Source organism: Jaculus jaculus, chromosome 1 (genome assembly GCF_020740685.1).
Source record: "Jaculus jaculus isolate mJacJac1 chromosome 1, mJacJac1.mat.Y.cur, whole genome shotgun sequence".
Taxonomy (NCBI): Eukaryota; Metazoa; Chordata; class Mammalia; order Rodentia; family Dipodidae; genus Jaculus; species Jaculus jaculus.
In genome coordinates, this window is record NC_059102.1 from 145,253,067 (window position 1) to 145,278,092 (window position 25,026).

Consider the following 25,026-nt stretch of genomic DNA (forward strand, 5'->3'; position numbering starts at 1 on the left):
GCCTCTGCTGAAGGCTTTTCCTCAAGCAGTTTTGGCTTCCAGATGAGGTCAGGTCCAGTTTGCCGTAGAATGAGGCACAGGCAGCCTTGGGTCTGTCAGAGCACCTGGAGCTTTGGATCTGAGGACTGAGCCTGGGACTGTGGCCCTCTGCATAACATGGTTTGAGATGAACTGAGCTGTGCCAGGCATTCACATGTTGTAGGCACGCACATGTGCCAGGCTCCCGATATGAGTGTGTAAACCCAGTAATGGTGTGCATGGGTAAAAATGTGGGGCTTGGCTGTGCCCAACACATGCCATCAGTAATTGCCCTTAGTGCCCACTGTGTGCCAGGTCCCAGAAGCTCAGTGAGCAGAACAGAAAGAAATAGCACGGGGACTCCTCTACCCGCTTTCCCTATCTTCTGCAGTAGAACTGAGCTGCGGCTAGCTGAATGTTGGCAGGGGCTGTAGCATGACAAGGGAAAGGACAGATGCCATGGGAGGACACGATGGGCTGTCAGGGCTGGTGTGCCCTTAGCACTGAGGCCCAGGTAGGACCAGAGGAGAGAACTCATGGGAAGTGGGGAGCAGACAGAAGCCAAGGACAGCACACAGGCAGGACATCCAGGCCCCGGCCTCACACACCTTTCCTGCACACCTGTCTCCTACAGGCTGCCAAGCTGAAGGCCAGATTGACAGTGATGGAGGGATGGCTGCAGGGCTCTGACTGTGGCAGTCCCTGGGGGCCAGTAGACATTCTCCAGGGAGAAGCCCCACGGGGGGACGCCTACCAGAGCCACCGCCTATTGCAAGGTATGCAGAGCAGAAGTCCAAGGGGGCTGACTGGTGGACCCCCCTGTGCAGCCTTCTGCCTGGGCTTGTTGGATGCTCTGAGGGCTTAGGGTTGAGTTCTGTCTACCATGGTCCTCTCCTTCTGTGTCCCTAGCCCACTTGCAACTGTATGGACATATGTGTCTATTCTACACCCCTGGTCACTTAGCCCAGAGTGTGAGTAGGTCTTTCAGACTTGGGCTTAGTTCATCCATTTAACCACTGGTGTACTCGGCTCCATGCTGCTGGGATGAACCTTCAAACCAGACACAGTTATAAGAGGAATGAGATTTGTTTCAGGCTTATAGATCCAGGAGAAGTTTCATCATGGCAGAAGCTGGCCCCCTTTCACAGATCCATGCAAAAAAAAAAAAAAATAAATAAATAAATAAAAACCACCAGCAGCACCACAGATAAGCACTGAACCCAGAGGGACCCTAGCAGAGCTCACTCCGCATACCTTAGGCTGAAATTCAGATCTGCCTCCAATAACACCTTAGGGCTGGACCCCCCAGGATCAACCCACAGTGACACCTCTTCCAGCCAGGCAGCTGGAGATAAGCTTTTTATCTTAATTTTTGGTTTTGCAAGGTAGGGACTTGCTCTAGCCCAGGCTGACCTGGAATTAGTTTCAGGCTGGCCTCGAACTCACACCAATGCTGGAACGGCAGGCTTTTAAATAAAAACACCTGAGTCAGCAGGGCATGGTGGTGCACGCCTTTAGTCCCAGCACTCAGGAGGCAGAGGCAGGGGCAGGGGCAGGGGCAGGGGAAGGAGGATTGTTGTGGATTCAAGGCCACCCTGAGACTACATAGTGAATTCCAGGTTAGCCTGAGCCAGAGTGAGACCCTACCTCGAAAAACAAAAACAAAAACAAAACCCACCTTAGTCTATTGGGGGACATACATTCAAATACCACATCCACACATTCCGCAAGTTGTCTCGGGTGCTGTTTCAAGTTGTGAACAGGTTGAGTCCCTGCGTCTTGATTCGTGGTCCTTTTATTTATTGCCGTCTCCAGCTGGTATCTGCACATAGAAAACAAATGCATAGGGCTGGAGAGATGGCTTAGTGGTTAAGCGCTTGCCTGTGAAGCCTAAGGACCCCGGTTCAAGGCTTGGTTCCCCAGGTCCCACGTTAGCCAGATGCACAAGGGGGCGCATGCGTCTGGAGTTCGTTTGCAGAGGCTGGAAGCCCTGGCGCGCCCATTCTCTCTCTCTCCCTCTATCTGTCTTTCTCTCTGTGTCTGTCGCTCTCAAATAAATAAATTTAAAAAAAAATTAAAAAAAAAAAGAAAACAAATGCATAAAGGCTGGGTGAAGTGCCTGCCATGCAAGCATGAGGACCTGAGTTCGGATCTTTGAGCCCATGTAAAAGCTGGGTGGGCGGCATTCATCTGCAGTCCCCTCTCTGGGAGGTAGAGACAGGAGGATCACTAGGCCTCACTGGCCAGCTAGTCTAGCCAAATCCGTGAACTCCAGATGTAGTGAAAGACCTTGTCTCCAAAATTAAGGAAAGCAGAGCCAGGCGTGGTGGTGCACGCCTTTAATCCCAGCACTCAGGAGGCAGAAACTGGGAGGATTGCCATGAGTTCAAGGCCACCCTGAGACTGAATTCGAGGTCATCCTGAGCTAGAGCAAGACCCTACCTCAAAAAAAAAAAAAAGTTAGGTTAAGTGAGGAAGACACCCGACGTCAACCTCTGGTCTGCACCTATGTGTGCTCACACATGCAGGTGCACCCATACACACATGTGTGGCCACACACATCTGAACACACATACATATACACACCATACACACTAAAATAAAAAGAAAGGCAATGGGGCTGGAAAGATGGCTTAGCAGTCAAGTCACTTGCCTGCAAAGCCTAAGGACCCAGGTTTGATTCCCCAGTACCCACATAAACCAAATGCATATGGTAGCACATGCTTCTGGAGTTTGTCTGCAGTGGTGAAAGGCCCTGGTGTGCCCATTTATTTCTCTCTGTCTCTCAAGTAAATAAAATATATTAAAAGAAAGAAAATGAATAAATAAGAAAAGAGAAAACCTGTCACTAAAGCCAAATGGAATGTGGCCCTGGCATGTGGGACATTTAGAAAATGATGAACACACATTGATTGCCCATGCAGCTCCACGTTTATAAGTACCTGTGCGCCAGCAGCCAGACACAGGTGGCTCGAGCGCCTATCAGCAGGGCCATCAAGAGAGTAAGCCAGCAGATGACACGGTGGCTTAAAATGCTTGCCCGTGAGCCTCACTGGAAAGTACAGGGCTGACTTGAGTGTGGGAGAGCGTCACTGCCATTCTGCTCACTGTGGCTCCTGAAGGCCCTGATCCTTTCCAACCCCTTGTGTGTGACTGAACTGTTGAGGGTTGGACCTCGAGTCATGATTTGCATCCTCTGGGCCTCAGCATTTGCATCTGTAAAATGGGCAGCCTTCTCCTTTGGTGGATTGGCAGAACCCAGGCCCCACACACATTAAGCAAGTGCTCTCCCACCAATCTGCATTTTCACCCTGGCTTTCTCCTTTGGAACTCACTGTTGGCACTCCAGCTGGCTGTGGGGATCAGCTGGTGTCCATTGAGGTGGAGGCCATGGATGGGGGGGGGCAGGTCTTTGGGAGGCAGCTTCCATGTGGAACTTCAACTGCTCAGTGGCTGCTGGTCTGTGGGCTTCCTACAGGGAGCAGAGAAGCCTTCCTAGGGCAGATGATGGGCCTCGAGAGTGCTGTGAACTCTGCCCGGGAGCAGCTGCAGGTGCTGAGCAGGAGTGCCAACTGCGCCCAGGCTGGATCCCAGAAGACCTGCATCCAGCTGGCTGAGTTGGGGGCGGTGCTGCGGTCCTCGGAGGAGGAGATCCAGCATGCAGCCAGGGCTCTGCCATCTCTGGTACTCAAGGCCCCTTCCTCCTGGACCTGGGGGTGGGCCCTTGTCCCTGCCCTTGACCTGAGGACCTTGGTTGTGCCTCCTCCTCTATGGGAGGCTGTGTGGCCTGCAAACAAGTCAGGCTGAGCCTCCACAGATCAGACAAGTGTGTGCAAAACGTGCGTACTTTCCAAGTCGACAGTGAATGCACAGTAAGTGGCGGGTGACATCATTAGGGTTCCTGCGTGCTGGGACTCTACTCACCGCATGCCAGTCTGGTGGCTAGCTCTGTGCATTTATAAAATTCTGGTTATCTCCTGATTCTGCCCAGCTGGCCAGCTGTGGGCCTTGGTCTCTCAGGACGGGCTTCAGTTTCCTCTTCTTTCTCTAAAGGTGATTCCTCAGGAAGGGTTTAACCTGCCCACCAACTGGAGCCATCTGGCCACAGAGGCTCGCACCCTTGCCAGAAGGTAAGCCCTGATGCCCTGGGGATGTGTTGGCAGGGGGAGCCATTGCCCACTCAATCAACTGGGAGCACAGTCTTTCTTGGAGGGGCTCTGGCATCAGGAGAAAACCACAGGGGCTGGGCTTAGAAAAGTCCAGGAGTGTCCAGTGGGAGCAGAGGTCACCTGGATGGGAAGGACAGATATGGCAGCAGTGGGTGCACAAGTGTTGGGATAAAGCTTGCTTAATTGAACATATGTGGTGGCTTTTATAAAACCAACAACTTGATTGCGATATGATCCATACACTAATTCAGTGTCTCTGTGTATTCAGAATTACATGATCATCACAAGTAGGTTTAGGACATTTTTATCACCCTCCAAATAAACCCTGTACCCACCTGTGTTGGTTACTTTATTTTATTATTTCTGGGGCAAAATACCTGACCAGAAGCAACTTAAGGAAGGAAGGAAGGAGTCTAGTTTGGCCTAAAGTTACAGAGGGTAAGCCGGGCGTGGTGATGCACGCCTTTAGTCCCAGCACTTGGGAGGCAGAGGTAGGAGGATATCTGTGAGTGAGAGGTCATCCTGAGACTGCATAGTGAATTTCAGGTCAGCCTGGGCTACAGCAATACCTTACCTCAACAACAACAAAGTTTCAAGGGGAAGAGTCCATCTCAGCAGGAAAAACATGGCAGGAGCAGGAAGCTGGTGTCATATCATCTCTTCAACAGAAAAGGAGAGAGAGAGAGAGGAAGAAAGTAGGGCTGAGCTGTAACATCTCAAGCCCTGCCCCCAGTGACACACTTCCTCCAAAGCTGCTTCATCTCCCAAAGCAGACCAACCATACTTAATCCCACTGCCAAATGAGGATTAAACATTCAAACACATGAGTCTATCAGAGTCATTTCACAGTTAAACTGCCACACCATTTTCCATCATCCTTCATTTCTCTTCAACTGCACCAGCCTCTGGCAACCACTGGTCTACTCAGTCTCTAGAGGTCAGCCTGTTCTGGACATTGCATGCAGATGGAATCATGTAACACGCGGTCTGTTGCTTCTGGCTCCTTTCACTTTGCACCATGATTCCATGATTCACCCACACTGTAGCACGGATGCATAGTTCATTCCTTGTCATGGTTGCCTAACAGTCTAGGGTATTACACATTCCACATTCTTCTTACCCAGTCATCTAGTAATAGGCATTTGAGTTATGTTGTCTACTTCCTTGAAGAAGCAGCTGATGATCCTGAAGACATAGGATCTGTGGCAATTTTCTCCTTTAAGGACCTTATATTCAGATTCAGAGAAATCAATTGCCATACTTATGCACACACATAAAGCCAGGATTCAACCCCAGGCTGGTTTGGCCACTCTTTTTGTGCTGTCTGTACTAGACTGACTGCATGACTGACTGAACTACCTCAACTGAAATGGTGGAATGTGTTTTGAAAGGCCCTGCTAGTCCTTGTGGCGGGACCACAGGTCTAACCAGTGTATCACGGGAGCAGGAACACAGGGCGCCCTTGCTATCAGGGCTGTGGTGGCAGGCAGGTAGACAAGTCTGTCCTGAGAAGACCCATGGAGCAGGGGTGGTGTGGGCCCAGCCCCTCCATACGTGCTCTCGGTGATGGTCAGGTGAATTCACGCAGCCACAGGGACACTGCTGCCAAGATTGAAGCCACTGCACAGCGTGCCCTGCGTGCTTCCAATAGCAGCCAGGCACTCCTGTGGGATCTCCTGGATGGAAGCGTGGCCCGGAAGACTCAGCAGGAACTGGAGGACAGGTAAGGCCACCCTACGAGCTGGTAAAAAGCTTGGGCCCAGCTTCCAGGAGCCCACAGGGCCTATCCAGAGGTTGCTGTTTCCAAAACTGAGTTAGCTATGGTTTCTCAGGGTATCTGGGGGCTATGTCTCACTCAGAGCGTGGCCACAAGATCTCAGGCCTGTGGCAGGAGGAACAAGAACCATCACAAAGCCCGGCATGGTGGCACACGCCTTTCACCCCAGCACTTTGGGAGGCACATGTCCACTAGGAGTCTGATTCAGTGGCCAAGGCTCTGGTGCACACCAATTCTCTCTTTCTCTCTCAATAAAAATTAAAAATAAAATAAGTTGGATAGACCTAAGAGGTAGTCTTCCCAAAGCTACATGGCAATGTCATAGAGCTGCGATAAAACTGTCCAATCACCCAAGGAGTTCTCCCATTTTTTCCACCTACTATAAATAAATAAAAATTAAAAACAAAACCTCTCTCTCTCTCTCTCTCTCTCTCTCTCACTCGTTCACTCTCCTGCATAAAAAAGGGCAGTCTCTTGGGCTTGCCACCAAAAAAAAAAAAATCCCATAAGGAAATGTTTAAATTTATGACATTTGAGAGTTGGAGAGATGGCTTAGCGGATAAAGTGTTTGCCTGCAAAGCCAAAGGACCACGGTTCAATTCCCCAGGACCCACGTAGGCCAGATGCATAAGGTGGTGTGTGTGTCTGGAGTTCATTTACTGTGGCTGAAGGCCCTGGCACACCCATCATTCTCTCTCTCTAATGAATAAAATAAATAAAATTTTAAAACTTTAACACTTGAATGAAATTATATGGTAGCAGACATATGCTTCAAAGTAGCAGTCTCTTCCAGGCCAGCTGCCAGGTATTAACCGGCCCAGGGTGACTGTACCCTGAGAAGTTGTAGAGGGCTTTGCAAATCAGTGGCTCCAGCCAAAGGGCATTGACTGTGACAGGGAAGGACATCCTGCATCCTGCTGCATGTTCATCCTGGTCTCTGTCTCCTCTCAGGTACCAGGAGGTCCAGGAAGCCCAGGCAGCACTGGGCATGGCTGTGGCAGAGGTGTTGCCCGGAGCTACAAAGGCACTGGCCACTGTGGGGCGAGCTGTCAGAGACATGGCCCCACGCCTGGCCCTGCTGGTCACTCCTGGATCGCTGGTCAGTTTAGCACCCCTTGAGCTCTTCATGAAGTGGTGGAGTGGGGATCCTAGCAACTGTGGGGGTAGCTAGTAGCCAGGAGTCCAGGCAAAAGTGTGTGGGCGTCCTGTTTACAAGCTGGCAGTCAATCAAAGTGAGACTCACCTATGGGACTCGGCAGGCAGATCTTAACCAGTTCTCGCTGCTGATTGTAACCGCAGCATGGAGGCTGGAACCAGAGGACTAGGGGATGACGTACATCTAGCTCTGCCGCTCTGTCAGTGACCGTGAGCCAAGGACTTCCCTCCCTCAGCCTCACTGATCATCTGTCCCATGAACTTACCCATTAGGTTAAGTTTAAGGATGAGAACAGGCTGGGGAGATGTCTTAACATTTACAGACACTTGCTTGTAAGCGTGTGGGCCCAGGTTCGAAACCCCAGTACCTGTGTAAAGCCAGATGCACAAATTAGTGCATGTGTCTGGAATTAGCCTGCAGTAACAAAAAGCCGTAGCATGCCCATTATCTCATCTCTTCTCTCTCTCTCCTTGTAAATAAATAATAAGTAAAAGTGTTACATTTAAGGATGGGTGATGGAGGGATTCTGGTCATCCATGCAGAGCCCATCTGCTTGACACTCATCCCTTGTCTACATCTGGCCCAGTCTGTGATCCTGAAACCCCTACATTTAGAAACTCAGCTCTGATACAGCAGTAATCTGCCTATGGGAGCAGCTCAGTGGGACAGTGTGTGCTTAGCATGTGCAAAGCTCTGGGTTCCACCCAGCACCAGGAAAATAAATAAAAAGCAGCAAGCTTAGCCAAATGTACCTGGGACACAGCCACCCTGCTCACGGCCATTGCTTTGCATCTTCTCCCACCCCACATGTGAAGACGGACTCACAGACAGTAACCCAATTGGCTCAACTCCAACCCCAGACACCACTGAGTATGCCTGCGCAGTTGTACTTTTCCCAAGCCTGGGACATTCTGCATTCTGAAGTAGAGAGGCCAAGGTTGAGATGAAGGACTGTGAATCTAGGGAGGATTCTTGGCTTGCAATGGGGTCAGACTAGTTACATGGAATAGCCTGGGGCTGCCCAGCAAGAAATTGATAAAGTTGGGATCTGATCCTCCAGTGACAGGTCTCCCCCCCACACACACCCCAGTGGCTTCTCTGCTTCCTGGGTCCACATGCCCAACCCCACTATCCTGCACGTAGGGCACCTCAGGTGCCTGGAACAGCAGGGAGTACTCCGAGTAGAGGCTCTGGCCCACAGCCCTGCCTGAACCCACCATCTCCCCACAGCCTCAGAAGTCCCAAGCTAGGGACTTGGGCTCAAAAGTACAAACCCTGGATCAGACTGTGGCACAGAGAGAGCGTGAAGTCACCAAGGCCACTGAAGCCCTGCAGGCCGCGGCCCGGGCAGCGCTGCAGAAGACGGAGCCCTTCACACAGGTCAGCTGTTGTCCTTCATATGGGGTACGGAGAGGAGGGAGGGGCTGCGCTGTGGGGATCTGGGGCTGGGTAGGGGTGGGGACAAAGACTGGAGGAAGCTCTTTTGTATCTCTGGTGCCTCCCTCCAAATTTTTTTTAAATATTTTATTTTTATTTATTTATTTATTTGACAGAGAAAGAGGGATGAGAGAGAAAGGGGAGAGAGAGAGAGAATGGGCGCGCCAGGGTCTCCAGCCACTGCAAACGAACTCCAGACACGTGCGCCCCCTTGTGCATTGGGCTAATGTGGGTCCTGGGGAATCTGAACTGAACGCGGGTCCTTTGGCTTTGCAGGCAAACACCTTAACTGCTAAGCCATCCCACCAGCCCCTCCCTCACATTTTTAGAAAACTTCCGAGGTGGCCAAGTTGTGGGAGGCACTGACTACTTAGAAGACAGTAAGGGTGTGAGGAGTGGTAAGAAAGATTGACAGGCAAATGAGCAGTGCAGGACCCACCCCAAGCCCTCTCTCAGGGACAACTACATGTAGATGGCTCTTGCTCATTCTTTTTTTCTGCCGTTAGCTCACATGCCCCATGTTTCGTGGCTCCCACTCCAAGCACTTCCTGAAATTGGGTGTTAACCCATACAGCCTGGTGTGCAGCCGCAGAGAGGCAACATTAGGCAGTTGGGAGAGTCTAGGAGAGTGATGATTTGACTTGGATCTGGGGTCACCAGTTTGGTAAAATATAGAAGACCCCTTTAAAGGAATTGTACTAAAGCACTTTACTAGGGACAATTTCCGACTTATAAAAAAGGTTCCAGCCGGATGTAGTGGCACACGCCTTTAATCCCAGCACTGGGCAGGCAGAGGTAAAAGGCTCACTGTGAGATAGAGGCCGCCCTGAGACTACATAGTGAATTCCACGTCAGCCTGGGCTAGTGTGAAACCCTACCTTGAGAAAAACAAAACAAAACAAAAGATTCCAAAGCAACCTGGACAGATGGTTTAGCAGTTAAGGCACTTGCCTGAGAAACCTGAGGACCCAGGTTCCATTCCCTAGTACCCAGGTAAAATCAGATGCACAAGGTGGCACATGTGTCTGGAGTTTAGTTTTCAGTGTCTAGAGGCCCTGATGTGCCCATTCTCTCTCTCTCTCTGTCTTTCAAGGGAAGCACCCAAAATTCCCACATCCTTCCCACAAGGCCACTTTAGATTGGTGGTTTCCCCAACCACAGCACAAATTCAGGACTGCGACATCACGCCACCGAGGGCCCTAGCTCACAGACCCGACTCTCATCCCCCAAGGTGACAGATGTGTGGCTTCCCTGGAGCTCCCTCCACCTCCTTGAAAACCCAGGAGGTCAGTTCTCTTCGAGGAGGAAGGCTGGACCCTGGCACATAACCAGGGAGCTTCACTCTGTTAGAGACCCCAGGTAGTACCCACTGACTTGGTCCCCACCCCTCATCTAGGGTGAGGAGGCCAGGAAGAGAAACGACTTCCCCAGACCCCTCCTAGAGCCACAGCTCAGTCAGGGCAGGACCCCTATGGATGGATGCTCCGCCCTCCACAGTGCCCCACTGCCCCCTTCTGCCTTCCCACCCAGCCTCTTGGGCTCAGACGGACACAGATTTGGTGATTCTTCGAGCCTTTGTTATTCATTTGTAGCCAAACATACAATTGGCCATTTTTTTTAAGGCTGCAAACGTTTTAATGGTTATTGTTGAACATACATTTTGGAAATTTATTTCCAACCCACAAGTGAAGCAAATGTTTATAAATACAGAGAAAATAGAACCAAACATAAAGCTTGCTTTCCACACCCCTTGAGCTACGCTGGTGTTTTCCCTCCCTAGTTACAGCTTTACTGTCGAGCTGTGCAAAGTTGATTTTTATAGCATGGCATTTAGGAATTAAAAATACTCTTCCAGGGCTGGAGAGATGGCTTAGGGGTTAAGGCACATGCCTGTGAAACCTAAGGCTGCAGGTTCGATTCTCCAAGTCCCACAGGATGATGCAAGCGCTCAAGGTCACACATTCCCACAAGGTGGCGCATGCATCTGGAGTTTGATTGCAGTGGCTGGAGGTCCTGGTATACCAGTTCTCTCTCATTAAAAAAAAATTACAGAAACAGCCGCATGTGCCACCATGTGCATCGGGCTTACATGGGGCCTGGAGAGTCAAACATGGGTCCCTAGGCTTCACAGGCAAGCCCCTTAACCACTAAGCCATCTCTCTAGCCCCTGTTTTTTTTATAAAGTTTTTTTTTAGGTCAGGCATGGTGGCGCATGCCTTTAATCCCAGGCCACCCTGAGACTACATAGTGAATTCCAGGTCAGCCTGAGCTAGAGTGAGACCCTACCTCGAAAACAACAACAAAAACAAAAAAAATTTTTTATTGACAACTTCCATAAATATAAACAATATATTATGATAATAATCACCTCCCACCACTCTCCTTTTTCCCCTTCCAAATCCCCCCTCCACTGCATCCCTTCCTCTTTCCAACTAGTCTCTCTTCTATTTTGATGTCATCTTTTTTTCCCTCTCCTATTATGCAGGTCTTGTGTAGCCACTGTGAGGTCATGGATATCAAGGTCACTGTCACTGCGATGTTTTGTTAGAACTTTGTTCCTTTTTTTTTTTTTTTTTTTTTTTTAATGGCTGGGGAATATTCCATCGCACGGATTATCCTTGCTTTCCTAACTCTACCATCCGCCAAACTCAAGATATTTATGTATCTGGTCTCGTCTAGCAGCCATGGGGAGGTGATTGCTCCCCTGTGAGGAAGACCTATTTAGTAAACAGATTAACCATCTTGTAGCCCCAAGCTGAGACTTAGCAGCACTGGAGACAGAAACGTGTGGCTGTCCCTTCTTACTTTGGTTCTTGTGTTCTGGTTGTCCTGTGAGCTTATTCAGGGCAGGAGTCTTCTTGGCAGAGATTCAGGGTTTGGCATCTGTATGTTCCCATCTGGGCTCCTGGAACCAGCATGGCCCTCTGTCGGAGTTACGCCGAGGTCCGGGTCTGTGGCTTTCCAGCCCCCTGACCTGTCTCCAGGCAGCCGCCCAATCTCTCTTCTACTACTTCCAGCTGCGCCACGAGGCCACATCGTCCCTGACCCGGGCTTCCTTGGCTGTCAAGGCTGCCACAGTGACCGTCGCAGGAGCCAAGACCCTGTTGGCTGACCTGGAGGGTATGTGTGTCCCCCTGTATCCTGGGCTGTCCAATGTACAGGGCCCCACCTGACAGGCGTCTGACTCCTGTTGGCCAGGGCAAGCCTGGTTGCAGGGGTTAGAGCCCGTCATGTGGGCTCAAGCCGGGGGACCATTCTCTCTCTGCTCTCAGGACCTCCCCTGCTGCCAATCTCTCCCTGTCACTCACTGGGTACTGGCACCTTTGGCCACCCCAACTGACCCCCAGCATCACCAGACCATGTACAGAGCTCCTCGGGACCACATGGGATGAAAATTAGTGTCATTGGTAGAGCTGGGAGTATTGTCTAGCATGCACAGAGCCCAGATTCCATCCCCAGACCAGGTTAAAAGTAAAACAAAACAAAACAAAACCCCACACTGCCAAGTGATGGCTCATATCTAAAATTCCAGTGCTTAGGAGGCTGAGACAGAAGAATTACCTTCAGTTTAAGATCAATCTGGGCTCCACACTAAGTTCCAGGCCAACCTGGCTCATAGAATGAGACCTTGTCTCAACAACCTAAACATAAAACACTGGCTGTCCACTGCTGAGCTAGTCTGCCCTGGCAAGTGAGTCAGTTTCCTGGTGTCCTGCTCCCCTGCTTCAGTGTTGAGTTGGGACTGCAGGGAGGGGACAGAGTTTTGCCTAAAAGCGTGCTGTGCATTGAGCATGGATGCTGGGCCAGGTCTCTTCAGCTTTAAGGAAACAAAGCTAAGTGCCTCCGCTTTACAAATGGATACACTGAGGGAAGGAACTGCTTATCCTCTCTGGGTAAGAGGTGAGCATTTCAATGCTCCACTCAGTGTCCACTATGCCACAGGCTTTTTAAGAAATATGTTATTGGGCTGGGCATGGTGGCACACACCTTTAATCCCAGCACTTGGGAGGCAGAGGTAGGAGGATTGCCATGAGTTCAAGGCCCCCTTGAGACTCCACAGTGAATTTATTTGAGAGCGATAGACAGAGAGAGAAAGAGGCAGAGAGAGAGAGAGAGAGAGAGAGAGAGAGAGAGAGAGAGAGAGAATGGGTGTGCCAGGGCCTCTGGCCACTGCAAACAAACTCCAAATGCTTGTGCCACCTTGTGCATCTGGCTTACATGGGTCCTGGGCATCAAGCCTCAAACCAGGGTCCTTAGGTGTCACAGGCAATCACTTAACCACTAAGCCACATCTCCAGCCCCTCTGCACCCCCTGCCAAAAAATTTGTTTTTAAGGTGATGAAGGCTAGAGAGATGGTTTAGTGGTTAAATGCTGGTTTAGGAAACCTAAGGACCTAGGGTCAATTTCCCAGAACCCATGTAAATGGGATGCACATGGTGGCACATGTGTCTGGAGTTTGCAGTGACTAGACGCCCTGGAACACCCATCTTCTCTGTCTCTGATAAATAAATAGAATAAAATACTAAAAAATATATTTTGCTAAAAAGGTAATGAACCAGGAGTGGTGATGCATGCCTTTAATCCCAGCACTTGGGAGGCAGTGGTAGGATTGCCATGAGTTCGAGGCCACCCTGAGACTACATAGTGAATTCCAGGTCAACCTGGACCAGAGACCCTATCTTGAAAAAAACAAACAAACAAACAAAAGGTGAAGAGGCCAGGTGTGGTGGCTCACGCCTTTAATACCAGCACACTCAGGAAGCAGAGGTAGGAGGATTGCTGTGAGTTTAAGGCCAGCCTGGAACTATAGAGAGTTCCAGGTCAGCCTGGGTTTGAGTGAGACCCTACTTTGTAAAAAACAAAAATGTTGAAAAACTTCTTAAAAAATAAGATGCTGGTCATGGTGGTACACACTTTAGTTCCAGCTCTTAGGAGGCAGAGGTAGGAGGATTGCTGTGAGTTTGAGGCCAATCTGGAACTAGAGTGAGTTCCAGGTCAGCCTGGGATAGCATGAAACCTTACCTCAAAAAAAGAAAAGAAAAGAAAAAAGGGTTAGCTCAGCAGTTAAAGACTTTCAGTTGCAAAGTCTTCCAGCCCAGATTCAATTCCTCAGTTCTCATGCAAAGCCAGATGTGTCTGGAGTTCAATGGTGCTGGCAAGAGGCCTGACATGCCCATGCTTTTTTATCTGTCTATCTCTTTCTCATTTAAAATAAGTAAATACAAAGTTTAAAAAAAAAACTTTAAAAAGAATAATAGAGAGCAAATGAAGAAGACAGCTGATGTTGACCTCTGGGCTCCACACACATGCTACATGCACACATGGATAAAAGGTGACATGGTGGAGCATGTATCTTCGAATTCGCTGAGCAGTAGCTCCAGTTGTCCGAGGCCTGCGGCTGGCCAAGCATCTGCAGCGGCCACCTGGGCTCTCCAGATGTGAGCCCAGTCCTCCTGACACAGCCTTGGCTGCGTTTGTAGGAATAAAGCCCCGGTTTCCTCAGCCCAGGGAGCAGGCAGCACTGCAGAGAAGAGCAGGCGTCGTCAAGAACAGGCTACTTGTGGACACACAAAGGAAGACCAAGCAAGCAGAGAGGATGCTGGGAAATGCCGCATCTCTCTCCTCGGGTGCCAAGAAGAAGAGCAGAGAAGCAGAGCTCTTGGCCAAGGACAATGCTAAGGTCAGGGCCAGGGCAACAGAGACACTGACAGCAGCGTCCTTACCTTCTGGGGTTGTGGGGGACTGTGTCTTGGAGCTGCCCTTCAGTGGGTTAAACTTTGCCCCAGCAGATCTGTTCCCACATCCCCCACTTACCAACTGCTGAGGGGACCTCTTAGCTCACGTGGGTAGATTTGCTGATTCCTTGTGAAACAGTTGTTATTGCTGGACCTGTGACGCATGTGGGGACCCTGAGGTCCGTGAGGTCCCATGACAAGGATTCCACACCTGAGCCTTCTGGGCCGTTACCTAAATCTCTAGGCAAATTCTAATGTGTGTTGTGTGTGTGTGTGTGTGTGTGTGCACGAATGCACACACACACATGTGCACTCAGCCTGGTCTCTGGCTTGTTGGCTCATACACCAAGTGAATTGTCTTCGTGGGTATCTGCATGCTCAAAAGACTGGACATGGACTAGGAATTCCCAGGCTGGATCTTATCCTGCTCTTCAGACTTTGGTCAGCTCCTCCTCCTCCCCATGCCTCTGCTTCCCCATCTGTAACATAGGTGGATTTTCTCTGGAGCGACATGAATCATTTCCACAGTGATTCACACTGTGCCTAGCACAAGTCCTGCCTCCAGGGTGTTCTGTGATTGTGAGAATGAATTAATAAGTGGATGAATGAATAAAGGCAATGAGAGCTCTTGTCCAAGCAGCCTAGTGGCACAGGCCTACAATCCAGCTACTCAGGAGGCTGGAGCAGGAAGATCATAAGCTTAAGGACTGCCTGGGCTACAGAGTGAGTTAAAGGCCAGCCTGGGTAACTTAGTGAGAATTTTTCTGAAAATAAAGTTTGAAAACTGGCTAGGGAGCTGGGAAGATGGTTTAACACTTAAGACGCTTGCCTGCAAAGCCTAAGGACCCAGGTTTGATTCCCCAGTACGCATGTAAGCCAGATACTCAGGGTGGGGCATGCACTTGGAGCTCATTTGCAGTGGCTAGAGGCCCTGACATGCCCATTCTCTCTATCTGCCTCTCTCTCTCTCTCTCTCTCTCTCTCTCTCTCTCAAATAAATTAAAAATGAAAATATATTTATTTTTAAACAATGAGCTAGGAATGTAGCTTAGTGGTGAATGGTGAAGTACTTGCCTAGCATTGAGGTCCTGGGTTTCAATCCCAGACTACAAAAAAAGGAAAGAAAAGAAAAGAAAAAAGGAAAGGAAAGGAAAGAAGGGAGGGAAGAAGGAAAGAAAGAGAGAAAGAAAGAAAGAAAGAAAGAAAGGAAGGAAGGAAGGAAGGAAGGAAGGAAGGAAGGAAGGAAGGAAGGAGGGGAGGAGAAAGAAAAAGAAAAAGAAAGAAAGGGAAAGGAAGAGAAAACAAAGAAGGAAGGAGGAAGGGAAGGAAGAAGGAGAATGCTGCTCTTGTCCAAAGGATTTACTCAGCTGTCCCTCTTCACTCTGCCACTGCTGCCCTCCTGCAGCTTGCCAAGGCCTTGCTGAGGGAAGGGAAGCAGGGACACCGCCGTGCCAGCCGTCTGGCCAGCCAGACCCATGGCACGCTCCGGCAGGCCTCCCAGCTGGTGCTGACCTCTGGAGCGCGCAGACGGGAGCTGGAGGAAGCTGAGCGGGTAGGTGCACCCAGACCCCACGCCGGTCTCCCTGTGCCCAGCAGCCTGAGGGAGCCACTCGGGCTGTCATTTCCCCGTCCCCCTCAGGTGGTTGCAGGGCTGAGCGCCATGGAGCAACAGATCCAGGAATCGCGCATCACTTTGGAGAAGGACATCAAGGCCCTGTCAGAGCTGTTGGTCTGGCTGGGTAAGGAGATTCCCCCTCCCCCCGCAAGGCGAGTCCCCAGGGTGCAGACTTGGGTTTCTCCTTGCCTTCATCTCCATGGCTCCCTCTCCCCATCCAGTCACAAGCTCTGGTAGCCATCTAGGTGCCAGTGTCTGGAAATGAGTTCATGTGGGTTAACCATGTGCCTCCAGGTTGGGGTGCACAGAAAACTAACCCCATGCAAGAATGCCTCAGAGTCCCAGATGTGTGGGCTGGCCCTCAGCGGAGGAGAGTTGGGGAGAAAAGAATGACAGAAAAGCAAGGGTGGTGTTGGGGATTAGGAACCAGTTGGTAATCCCATAGACCAGGATTCAGGCCTGGCTCTGTCCCTTCCTCCGTGATGACACTTTGAGCGTGCCACGCCACCTTGAGCCACAGCTCTCTGGTCTGTAAAATGGGGGTAACCACAGGATGTTTTGTGCAGTGCTTTCTACACACATGGTATATGGTGAGAGGTCAGCAAACTGCAGGAGGGCCAATTCCAGATGGAGCTAGGTATAGTGGTTTATGCCTGAAATTCCAGCTGAGGATTACTGAATTTTAGGCAAGCCTGAGCTACATAGTGAGACTCTTGTCGCAAGAGAAAGGGAAAGAGAAAGAGGGGAGGAATGGAGGGAAGGAGGAAAAAGGAAAGAAAAAGATAAGAAAAAAATCAATCCCAGATGGACCATAGCATGAAGGCCTTCCGTATGCAGGGTTAGAGGCCTAGGAGTTCTGTCATGGGAGGTTGATGGTTAGAGCAGTTGGGTTGAAATGAATAGCAAGCATTTTTAGAAAAATGTGGTCAAATACACATACCATAATAATGTACTGTTGTAGACATTGTTTGAGTTGTATTTTCTTGTGTGTGTGTGTGTGTGTGTGTGTGTGTGTGTACGTTGGGAGAGGGAGCACACATGTGGAGGTCAGAGGAGAATCTTGCAGTGTTGATCCTCCTCTTCTGCTTTGAGACAGGGATTCTCTTGTTGTTTTGCTTCTGAGCAGGCCAGACTGGCTGGCCCACAAGCTTCCAGTGTCTCCTGCTTTCCATTACTGTATGCTCACTGAGATTACAGATGCACATGCAGTTTGTGTCCTGCTCTACATGCATGCTGGGGACTCGAACTTCCGCTGTGAGTTTATGGAAAGCCTTCCTCACTGGGCCGTCTCCCCAGACCCATGTTGTAGCCATTTATTTATATCTTTATTTATTTATTTATTAAAGAGAGAGAGAGAGAATAGGTGTGCCAGGACCTCTAGCCACTGAAAACAAACTCCATATGCATGTGCCACCTTGTGCATCTGGCTTATGTGGGTACTGAGGAATCGAACCAGAGTCCTTAGGCTTTGTAGGCAAGTACTTTCACTATTAAGCCATCTCTCTCCAGCCCTATTTACATATATAGATTTTTTTTTTTGAAACCAGAACATTTATTATGATTGACAGACAAAATTCTCAAGATGAGCTGGATGCTGCCACAGCTGCCCGCTTGAGTTTAGGTGTTGTTCCTTCATGGAATCCATGCCTGATTCTCCAAAAGCCAATTTTTAGGTGCCTCATTCGTCCAGTTCTGGTAGTGTTTCGCCTCTTAGCCTTGGCACTCCAATTATACTTTGTCTTGCCCTTGGCAGGGTAGCCACACTTGCCACAGGTCGACTTCTGAAGGTGGCAGGCCTTACAGCCACAGCGGCGGCACAGGGAGTGCATCTTATTGTGATGCTTTCCAGACGACCATGTGCCCTTTGTCATCTTGCTTCTGCCGCCGAGACCAAAGAGCTCTATTTATATTTTTAAAACTATTTTATTTATTTGCAAGCAGAGAGAGACAGAGAGAATTGGTGTGCTAGGGTCTCTAACCACTGCAAACAAACTCCAGATGCATGAGCCACCTTGTCCATCTGGCTTTACATGGGTACTGGGCAATCAAACCCATGTTGTTAAGCTTTGTAGGCAAGCTCCTACATAAATAAATAAAAACCTTATTGAAACATTGACATAAGCCCCTCCAACCACCCACTTTGTCCCACGTCCTCCAGGCACTCCACTGAACCCCCACTTTTTCTTACTATTTCTTTTTCTACATTGATATCTTCTTTTTTCCCCCCTCCTCCCATACACAGAAACTTGTTGGTGGGCCCAACATTATACAGGTCTTGTGCAGGGCTGGAGAGATGGCTTAACGGTTAAGCGCTTGCCTGTGAAGCCTAAGGACCCTGGTTCAAGGCTCAATTCCCCAGGACCCACGTTAGCCAGATGCACAAGGGGGCGCATGTGTCTGGAGTTTGTTTGCAGTGGCTGGAAGCCCTGGTGTGCCCATTCTCATTCTCTCTCTCTCTCTCTCTCCCCCTCTTTCCCTGTCTGTTGCTCTTAAATAAATAAATAAAAATAAACAAACATTAATACAGGTCTTATGCAGATAATGACAGCCACTGTGAGGTCATGAATAAAATGACTTCTTTATGTCTGAGAGACCACATTCCAAAGCACCCCTCCCCATCCTTTGGCACTTACATGTTTCTGCTTCTTCCACTATCGTCTCTGAGCCTTTGGAGGATGTGAAAGATATATTTAAGTGCTAAACTCTCCACTGTTACTTCTCAGCACTTTGATGAGGTTTTTTTTTTTTTCTTTGATGAGTATTGAGCCTTCCAATCAGTTACCACCATTATACCATTTGATTGAATTTCTTCTCTTTATTCTTTATTTGATCTCTTCATAGGATTCTGAATATCTTGAAATTCCCACTTACACCTTCTCATTAATTTATCTTTGTTGGAATGTTCCAAATCCTCCACCTTATCTTCAAGCTCAGATACTCAGTCTTCTCTTTGATCCATTCTATTGGTGAGGCTTTCTATAGAGTTTTTTATTTGACTCACTGTGGTTTTCATTTTTAGCATTTCTGATTGGTATTTCTTCAGTATCTCTATTTCCTTGCTCATATCTTGTATCAACCTCCTTATTTCATTAAGTTAATTTCCTGTGTTTTCTTTCAGAAGTTTGTTTTCTTCTTTGAGAATACTTACAATCATTATTTTATTTTATTTGAGAGAGGAAAAAAAGAAAGAGGAAGAGACAGATACATAGAGAGAATGGGCACGCCAGGGCCTCTAGCCATTGCAAACGAACTCCAGATGCATGTGCCACCTTGTGCATTTGGCTTATGTGGGTACTGAGAAATTGAACATGGTTCCTTGGGCTTTGGCAGGCAAGAACCTTAACTGCTAAGCCATCTCTCCAAACCTTGTACTAACCTTTTAATATAAGGACAATTATTGTATTGCCCCTTTGTGATGAAGAAACTGAGGCAAGGAGAGCTGAGATAATGTTCCCAGGGTGGCACAGCCAGTCAGTGGGAATGAATGCATATTCCACATGTGACTGACTGGCTCTGCTTGCCAGTGGCCACTCACTCATCTACCCTCAATGTCTGGTAGGGAACAACTGCTATGCAAGGGCTGGGCCCCTGTGGTCTTTGTCATTGACTCATTCATTTGTCAAGTTCAACCAGATTCTTAGGTGCTGGACCTAAGAATGTGGGAATGAACAACTCACCCTTGGACCTTGCCTCTGGGAGCTCTAGGCAGCCTGATTGGTCTATGGGTGGCTGAACCTAATTCAAAACCCTCCTCCGAGGCCAGGCTGGGGCCAGGGAGATGGTATACTTGATAGTGCTTGGAACACAAGCACGGATGCCTATGTTTGGATCCCCAGACTCCATGTATAGCCAGATTTAGGAGCAGTTGTCAGTAATCCCAGCATGCTTAGAGTGAAAAGGGAGGCAGAAAGGAGGCTTTCTGGGGCCAGCTAGCCTGGCAGATGCGGCAGCAAAGACGAGGTGATCCTGCCGTAAGTAAGGTGGACAGTCAGGACCAACGTCTGCAGTGTCCTCTGACCTCCACAGTTGTGCTGTGGCATTTGTGCACCTGAACTCACTCACATAGTAACACACACATACACATACAACACACCAGAGATTTTTGAAATAGCCAGGCTGGGGCTAGGGAGATGGCTCAGTGGTTAACGGGGCTTGCTTGCAAAGCCTCCCAACCTGGGCTCAACTCCCCAGTACCCATGTAAAGCCAGGCACACAAAGTGGCACATACATCTGGAGTTCATTTGCAGTGGCAAGAGGTCCTGGCATGCCCTCTACTAACTCTCTCTATTAAATAAATTTAAAATATATATTAAGGAAAAAAAGAAAAAGCCAGGCATGGTGGCACATGCCTTTAATCCCAGCACTCAGGAGGTAGAAGTAGAAAAATCACTGTAAGTTTGAGGCCAGTCTGGAGCTACAGAGTGAGTTCCAGGTTAGCCTGGCTACAGTGAGACTCTACCTTGAAAAGAAAGAAAAACAGAAAGAGAGTGAGAGAGAAAAGAAAAGAGAAGAAAGCCTGGTGTGGTGGCACATGCTGTTAATCCCAGCACCACTTGGGAGGTAGAGGTAGGAGGATTGCCATGAGAGTACATAGTGAATTCCAGGTCAGCCTGGGTTAAAGTGAAACCCTACCTCAAAAAAAAAAAAAAAAAAAAAAAAAAGCTTTAAAAAGGGCTGGAGAGATGGCTCAGCAGTTAAGGTGCTTGTCTGCAAAGCCTAACAACCCTGGTTCCATTACCCAGTACCCATCTAAAGCCAGATGCACAAAGTAGTGCATGCATCTGGAGTTCGTTTGCAGTGGTTAGATGCCCAGGTGAGCCCATTCTCTCTATTTCCTGTCTATCTCTCTCTGCTTGCAAATAAATATATATTTTTTTTCGAGGTAGGGTCTCACTCTAGCTCAGGCTGACCTGGAATTCACTATGGAGTCTCAGGGTGGCCTCGAACTCACAGTGATCCTCCTACCTCTGCCTCCCCAGTGCTGGGTTTAAAGGCATGTGCCACCACGCCTGGCTCCAATAAAATATTTTTTTTTAAAGAAAAGAAAAAAGCCAAACTGCTTAGGCTTTTTGGTAGATGGTGAAGGATTCTTGAGATCTCTGCTGAGGGCAGGATTGTCCCAGGCCAGGAGGGCTTCAGACTTTTTGTCACTTTGATACATACCTGAGAGAAAAATTTAAAAGAAGGAAAAGGGAGCCGGACATGGTGGTGCACCCCTTTAAGTCCAGTCCTCAAGAGGCAGAGGTAGAAACATTGCTATGAGTTCAAAGTCAGCCTGGGCCTACAGAGTGAGTTTGAGGTCAGCCTAGGCTAGAGTATGAACCCTACCTCGAAAAAAACCAACCCCCTCCCCAGAACAAAACAAAAAGAAAACAAAAGATGTCTCAAGGCCAGGCATGGTGGCACACGCCTTTAATCCCACCACTTGGGAGGCAGAGGTAAGAAAGATCGCTGTGAGTTCGAGGCCACCCTGAGATACATAGTGAATTCCAGGTCAGCCTGAGCTAGAGTGAGACCTTATCTCGAAAAACAAAAAATAAATAAATAAAAATAAAATAAAAAGATGTCTCAGCCATTAAGTACACTTCCTGTGCAAGCAAGAGGGCCTGAGACCACCAGAGTTAGAATCTCCAGATCCCTGATCAATAGCTGCATGTGGCTACATGTGTTTGTAACCTGGGTCGCACAGGGGAGCGGAGACCTAGGTATCATAGGATACATACAAATCAATAAAAGATGGACTGGAGAAATGGCTCAGTGGTGAAAGGCTCTGGCTTGCAAAGCCTGACTACCTGGGTTCTATTCTTTAGTACCCATGTAAAGCCAGATGCACAAGGGGGTACATGTGTCTGGAGTTCATTTACAGTGGCTGGAGGCCCTGGTACACCCATTTTCTTTCTTTGCTCTCTTCCCCAACCTAACTGCTTGCAGATGAATAAATAAAATATTTAAATAAATAAATAGGGTTAAAGAGATGGCTTAGCAGTTAAGGCGCTTGCCTGCAAAGCCAAAGGACCTTGGTTCGATTCCCCAGGACCCACGTAAGTCAGATGCACAAGAAGGTGCATGCATTTGGAGTTCATTTGCAGTGCTTGGAGGCCTTGATGCACCCATTCTCTCTCACACACTCTCTCTCTTTCCCTCTCTCAAATAAATAAGTATAAATAAATAAAGCAAAGATGAATTTCAGTTCACAATTTCAGAGGTCTCAGAACATGGCTGGCGGGCTCCATTGCTTCTGGGCCCTGATGACACACAACATGGGGTTGGAGGGTGTGGTAGGGCAAAGGCTCACACCTCGTGGAGACCAGGAAGCAAAGAAACAGGGCCAGGCGGGCCTGGAGAAGGTGCAGCCTCCAGTGATGCCTACACACAACAAGGACCTGCTTCCTCTAGTTAGGTCCCACCTCAGAAGGTTATTAATCCATCGATAGATTAATCCTTTGATGAGGTCAGAATCCCTGTCATCCAGTCACTTCACAGTAGTTGGGGACCACGCCTTCAACTCATGAGCCTTTTTTGTCTTTTGTTTTTCCTTCCTTCCTTCCTTCTTTCTTTCCTTCCTTCCTTCCTTCCTTCCTTCCTTCCTTCCTTCCTTCCTTCCTTCCTTCCTTCCTTCCTTCTTTCTTTCTTTCTTTTCTGAGGTAGGGTCTCACTGTAGCCCAGGCTGACCTGGAATTCACTATGGAGTCTCAGGGTGGCCTCAAACTCACGGCGATCCTACTACCTGTGCCTCCCTTTAATCCTGGGATTAAAGGCGTGCGCCACCACGCCCGGCTCCCTGAGCCTTTTGGGAGATGCTTCATATCCATGTAAGAACCTCCCTCTTCTTGTCCTCAGACCCAGATTTTCTTGCCTGTGAAGTTCAGATTTTGAGGAGGGACCTGGTAAGATTTAGGAGCCTCTGCAGGGGGGAGCTGGGGATGTGGCCCGGTTGGCAGAGTGCTAACCTACACCAAGCCCTGGCTTCCATCCCCAGCACTGCGTAAGTCAGGCATGGCAGCACATGCCTATAGTCTCAGCACTTGGGAGGTGGAGGCAAGGAGTTCAAGGTCATTCTTAGCTACACAGGCTCATGGAGGTCACACCATAGGAGTGACCAGTTGTCCAAGGCCCCCTAGGCCCTTACCCTCTCCCAGAGCCCCGTCAGACCCCGTTTCTTGGAGGATAGTAGACAGAATGACTCCTGAAGGTCTGAGCTGGGGACAGTCTTGAGTCCCCCAGGGCCTCAGGCATTTGTCTTCCACTGAAGCTCTCTGTGCCCCTCTGCAGGGTCACTGGACACCCACAGGGCCCCTTCCCAGGCCCTGAACGAGACCCAGCGGGCGCTGGAAGGTTTGAAGGTACAGCTGGGCTCTCAAGGGACCTTGCAGCAGAAACTGAGGCGGCTGGAACAGGAATCGGAACAGCAGGAGCTGCAGATCCAGATCTTCGAGAGTGACCTCGCCGGGATCCGCGCTGACAAGCAGAACTTGGAGGCCATCCTGCGTAGCCTGCCTGAGCACTGCGCCAGCTGGCAGTGAGGGCCAGAGACCCTGGCTCACGCCCCCCTACCTGCTCTTGCCCCTAGGCGTGCACACAAACACGAACCCACCAGAGCTGGCTGCCGTATGCCCCCTGTGATTGCTCATACTTCCTTCCCAATACGTGCAGCCCCTCTTCCCTGTGAACAGAAGTGAGTATACTCTCGCTCCATTGGCAGCCCTGTACACAGACAGGCCATAGTTGCACATGCACCAACACACACGCATCCTAACAGCAGTAACATGCTTGCCTGTACGTGTACAAGTGTGAGTACATGTGTGTGTGAGACAGAGAGCGAGATGCACACATGCAGTCAGCTTCCAGCTGTCAAGAGCCAGCCATGGGCTTGGGCACTGTGTATGCTAAGTCCTATTATGAAAACTTCCCTTCAGAGTAACACATCTACCCACCCTCCACTGGTACGCGGAAGGTCGAGGGGGGACATCCACAGAGATCTCGGGTGGGCTCAGGAAGAACTGGGCCCCTAGTCTCAGAGCTGCTCCTGACCCGTTGTATCTCATCACACTGGTCACCTGGGAGCTCTAATGCTCAAGGGACCAGGCAGACCAAGAAGTGCTAAGGGCCTAGGAGGGTTCTTAGTAGTGGCATCTGAAGTCATGGTATACCCTGCTAGGCCCTCAGGGCAAGGTAGGGGTCTCAGGCTGTGGGTCTGCAGCAATCTTACCTAAGGAAGAGCCTGCCCTGGCCTAGCCTCCTGTCAGCCTGCCATCTACCTGAAGAGCCTGGCCCTCCACAGTCTGAAGGGGCCTGGGTTATGGGTCACCAAACACGCCACTGGGAGTAGCCCCTTGTGCCCCCCCACACACACACCCCACTTCACCTGGTTAGCGCTTGATTGACAGATCCTCAGCTGGCCGTGTGGTCATGAAGGCAGCCACAAGGGCGTGGAAGCAAAGCTGTCATTCCAGTCCTCCCGCCTGGGGAATCCCCCTGTGGCCAGGCCCCTGGCTGCCCCTGCCCAGGACTCCCTGGCATTTCCTCTTGGCTCTCCTTCTTCTCTTTTCCGGGCCATCTTCCAGCACCCAGCAGGGCCTTGGCACTGGGATGACAGCTCCTTTGCAGGCCCTGTCACTCTCCTGGGTCCCAGGGGAACAGGCAGTAATGTGGGCCATTTCTGACCACGAAGAAATAAAAGGACCCTTTTCTGAGCTAGATGGTGTGTCTTTGATCCTCCTCTGCTGCTGGTGGGCATCCAGGGCCCACTATGGGTATACCCAGGGCACCTCTTAAAGGTGGCCCAGCAGGTAGGTGGAGCAGACATTTGTGATCCCACACAGGGGCAGGAAAGCGACAAGACTGAGCTCACTCCATGCCAGGGTCTGGCACTGTGGGGCCTTTGCAGGGATTTTTTTTTTTAATTTATTTATTTGAGAGAGACAGACACAGAGAGAAAGACAGATAGAGGGAGAGAGAGAGAGAATGGGCATGCCAGGGCTTCCAGCCTCTGCAAACGAACTCCAGACGCATGCGCCCCCCTGTGCATCTGGCTAATGTGGGACCTGGGGAACCAAGCCTCGAACCGGGGTCCTTAGGCTTCACAGGCAAGCGCTTAACCGCTAAGCCATCTCTCCAG

At 49.7% G+C, this 25,026-nt stretch overlaps 2 protein-coding genes across 2 annotated transcripts in view; one reads left to right on the plus strand and one right to left on the minus strand.

The window, feature by feature from the left end:
- The window catches only part of Lamc3 (laminin subunit gamma 3), an 83,151-nt gene extending 58,546 nt beyond the window's left edge, over positions 1-24,605 (plus strand). Inside the window, exons 18-28 of the mRNA XM_004671741.2 lie at positions 653-794; positions 3,497-3,702; positions 4,072-4,148; positions 5,776-5,910; positions 6,916-7,063; positions 8,351-8,500; positions 11,575-11,677; positions 14,039-14,238; positions 15,699-15,845; positions 15,933-16,032; positions 23,181-24,605. Of these exons, the coding sequence (XP_004671798.2) occupies positions 653-794; positions 3,497-3,702; positions 4,072-4,148; positions 5,776-5,910; positions 6,916-7,063; positions 8,351-8,500; positions 11,575-11,677; positions 14,039-14,238; positions 15,699-15,845; positions 15,933-16,032; positions 23,181-23,431 (1,659 nt within the window). The 3' untranslated portion in view covers positions 23,432-24,605. The remainder of the gene's footprint in view (positions 1-652; positions 795-3,496; positions 3,703-4,071; positions 4,149-5,775; positions 5,911-6,915; positions 7,064-8,350; positions 8,501-11,574; positions 11,678-14,038; positions 14,239-15,698; positions 15,846-15,932; positions 16,033-23,180) is intronic.
- On the minus strand, positions 17,486-17,779 carry LOC123456031 (60S ribosomal protein L37-like). Its single transcript, XM_045138484.1, has one exon. It carries the CDS (start codon positions 17,777-17,779, stop codon positions 17,486-17,488), a length of 294 nt encoding a protein of 97 aa, XP_044994419.1.
- Positions 24,606-25,026: the final 421 nt, after the last annotated feature.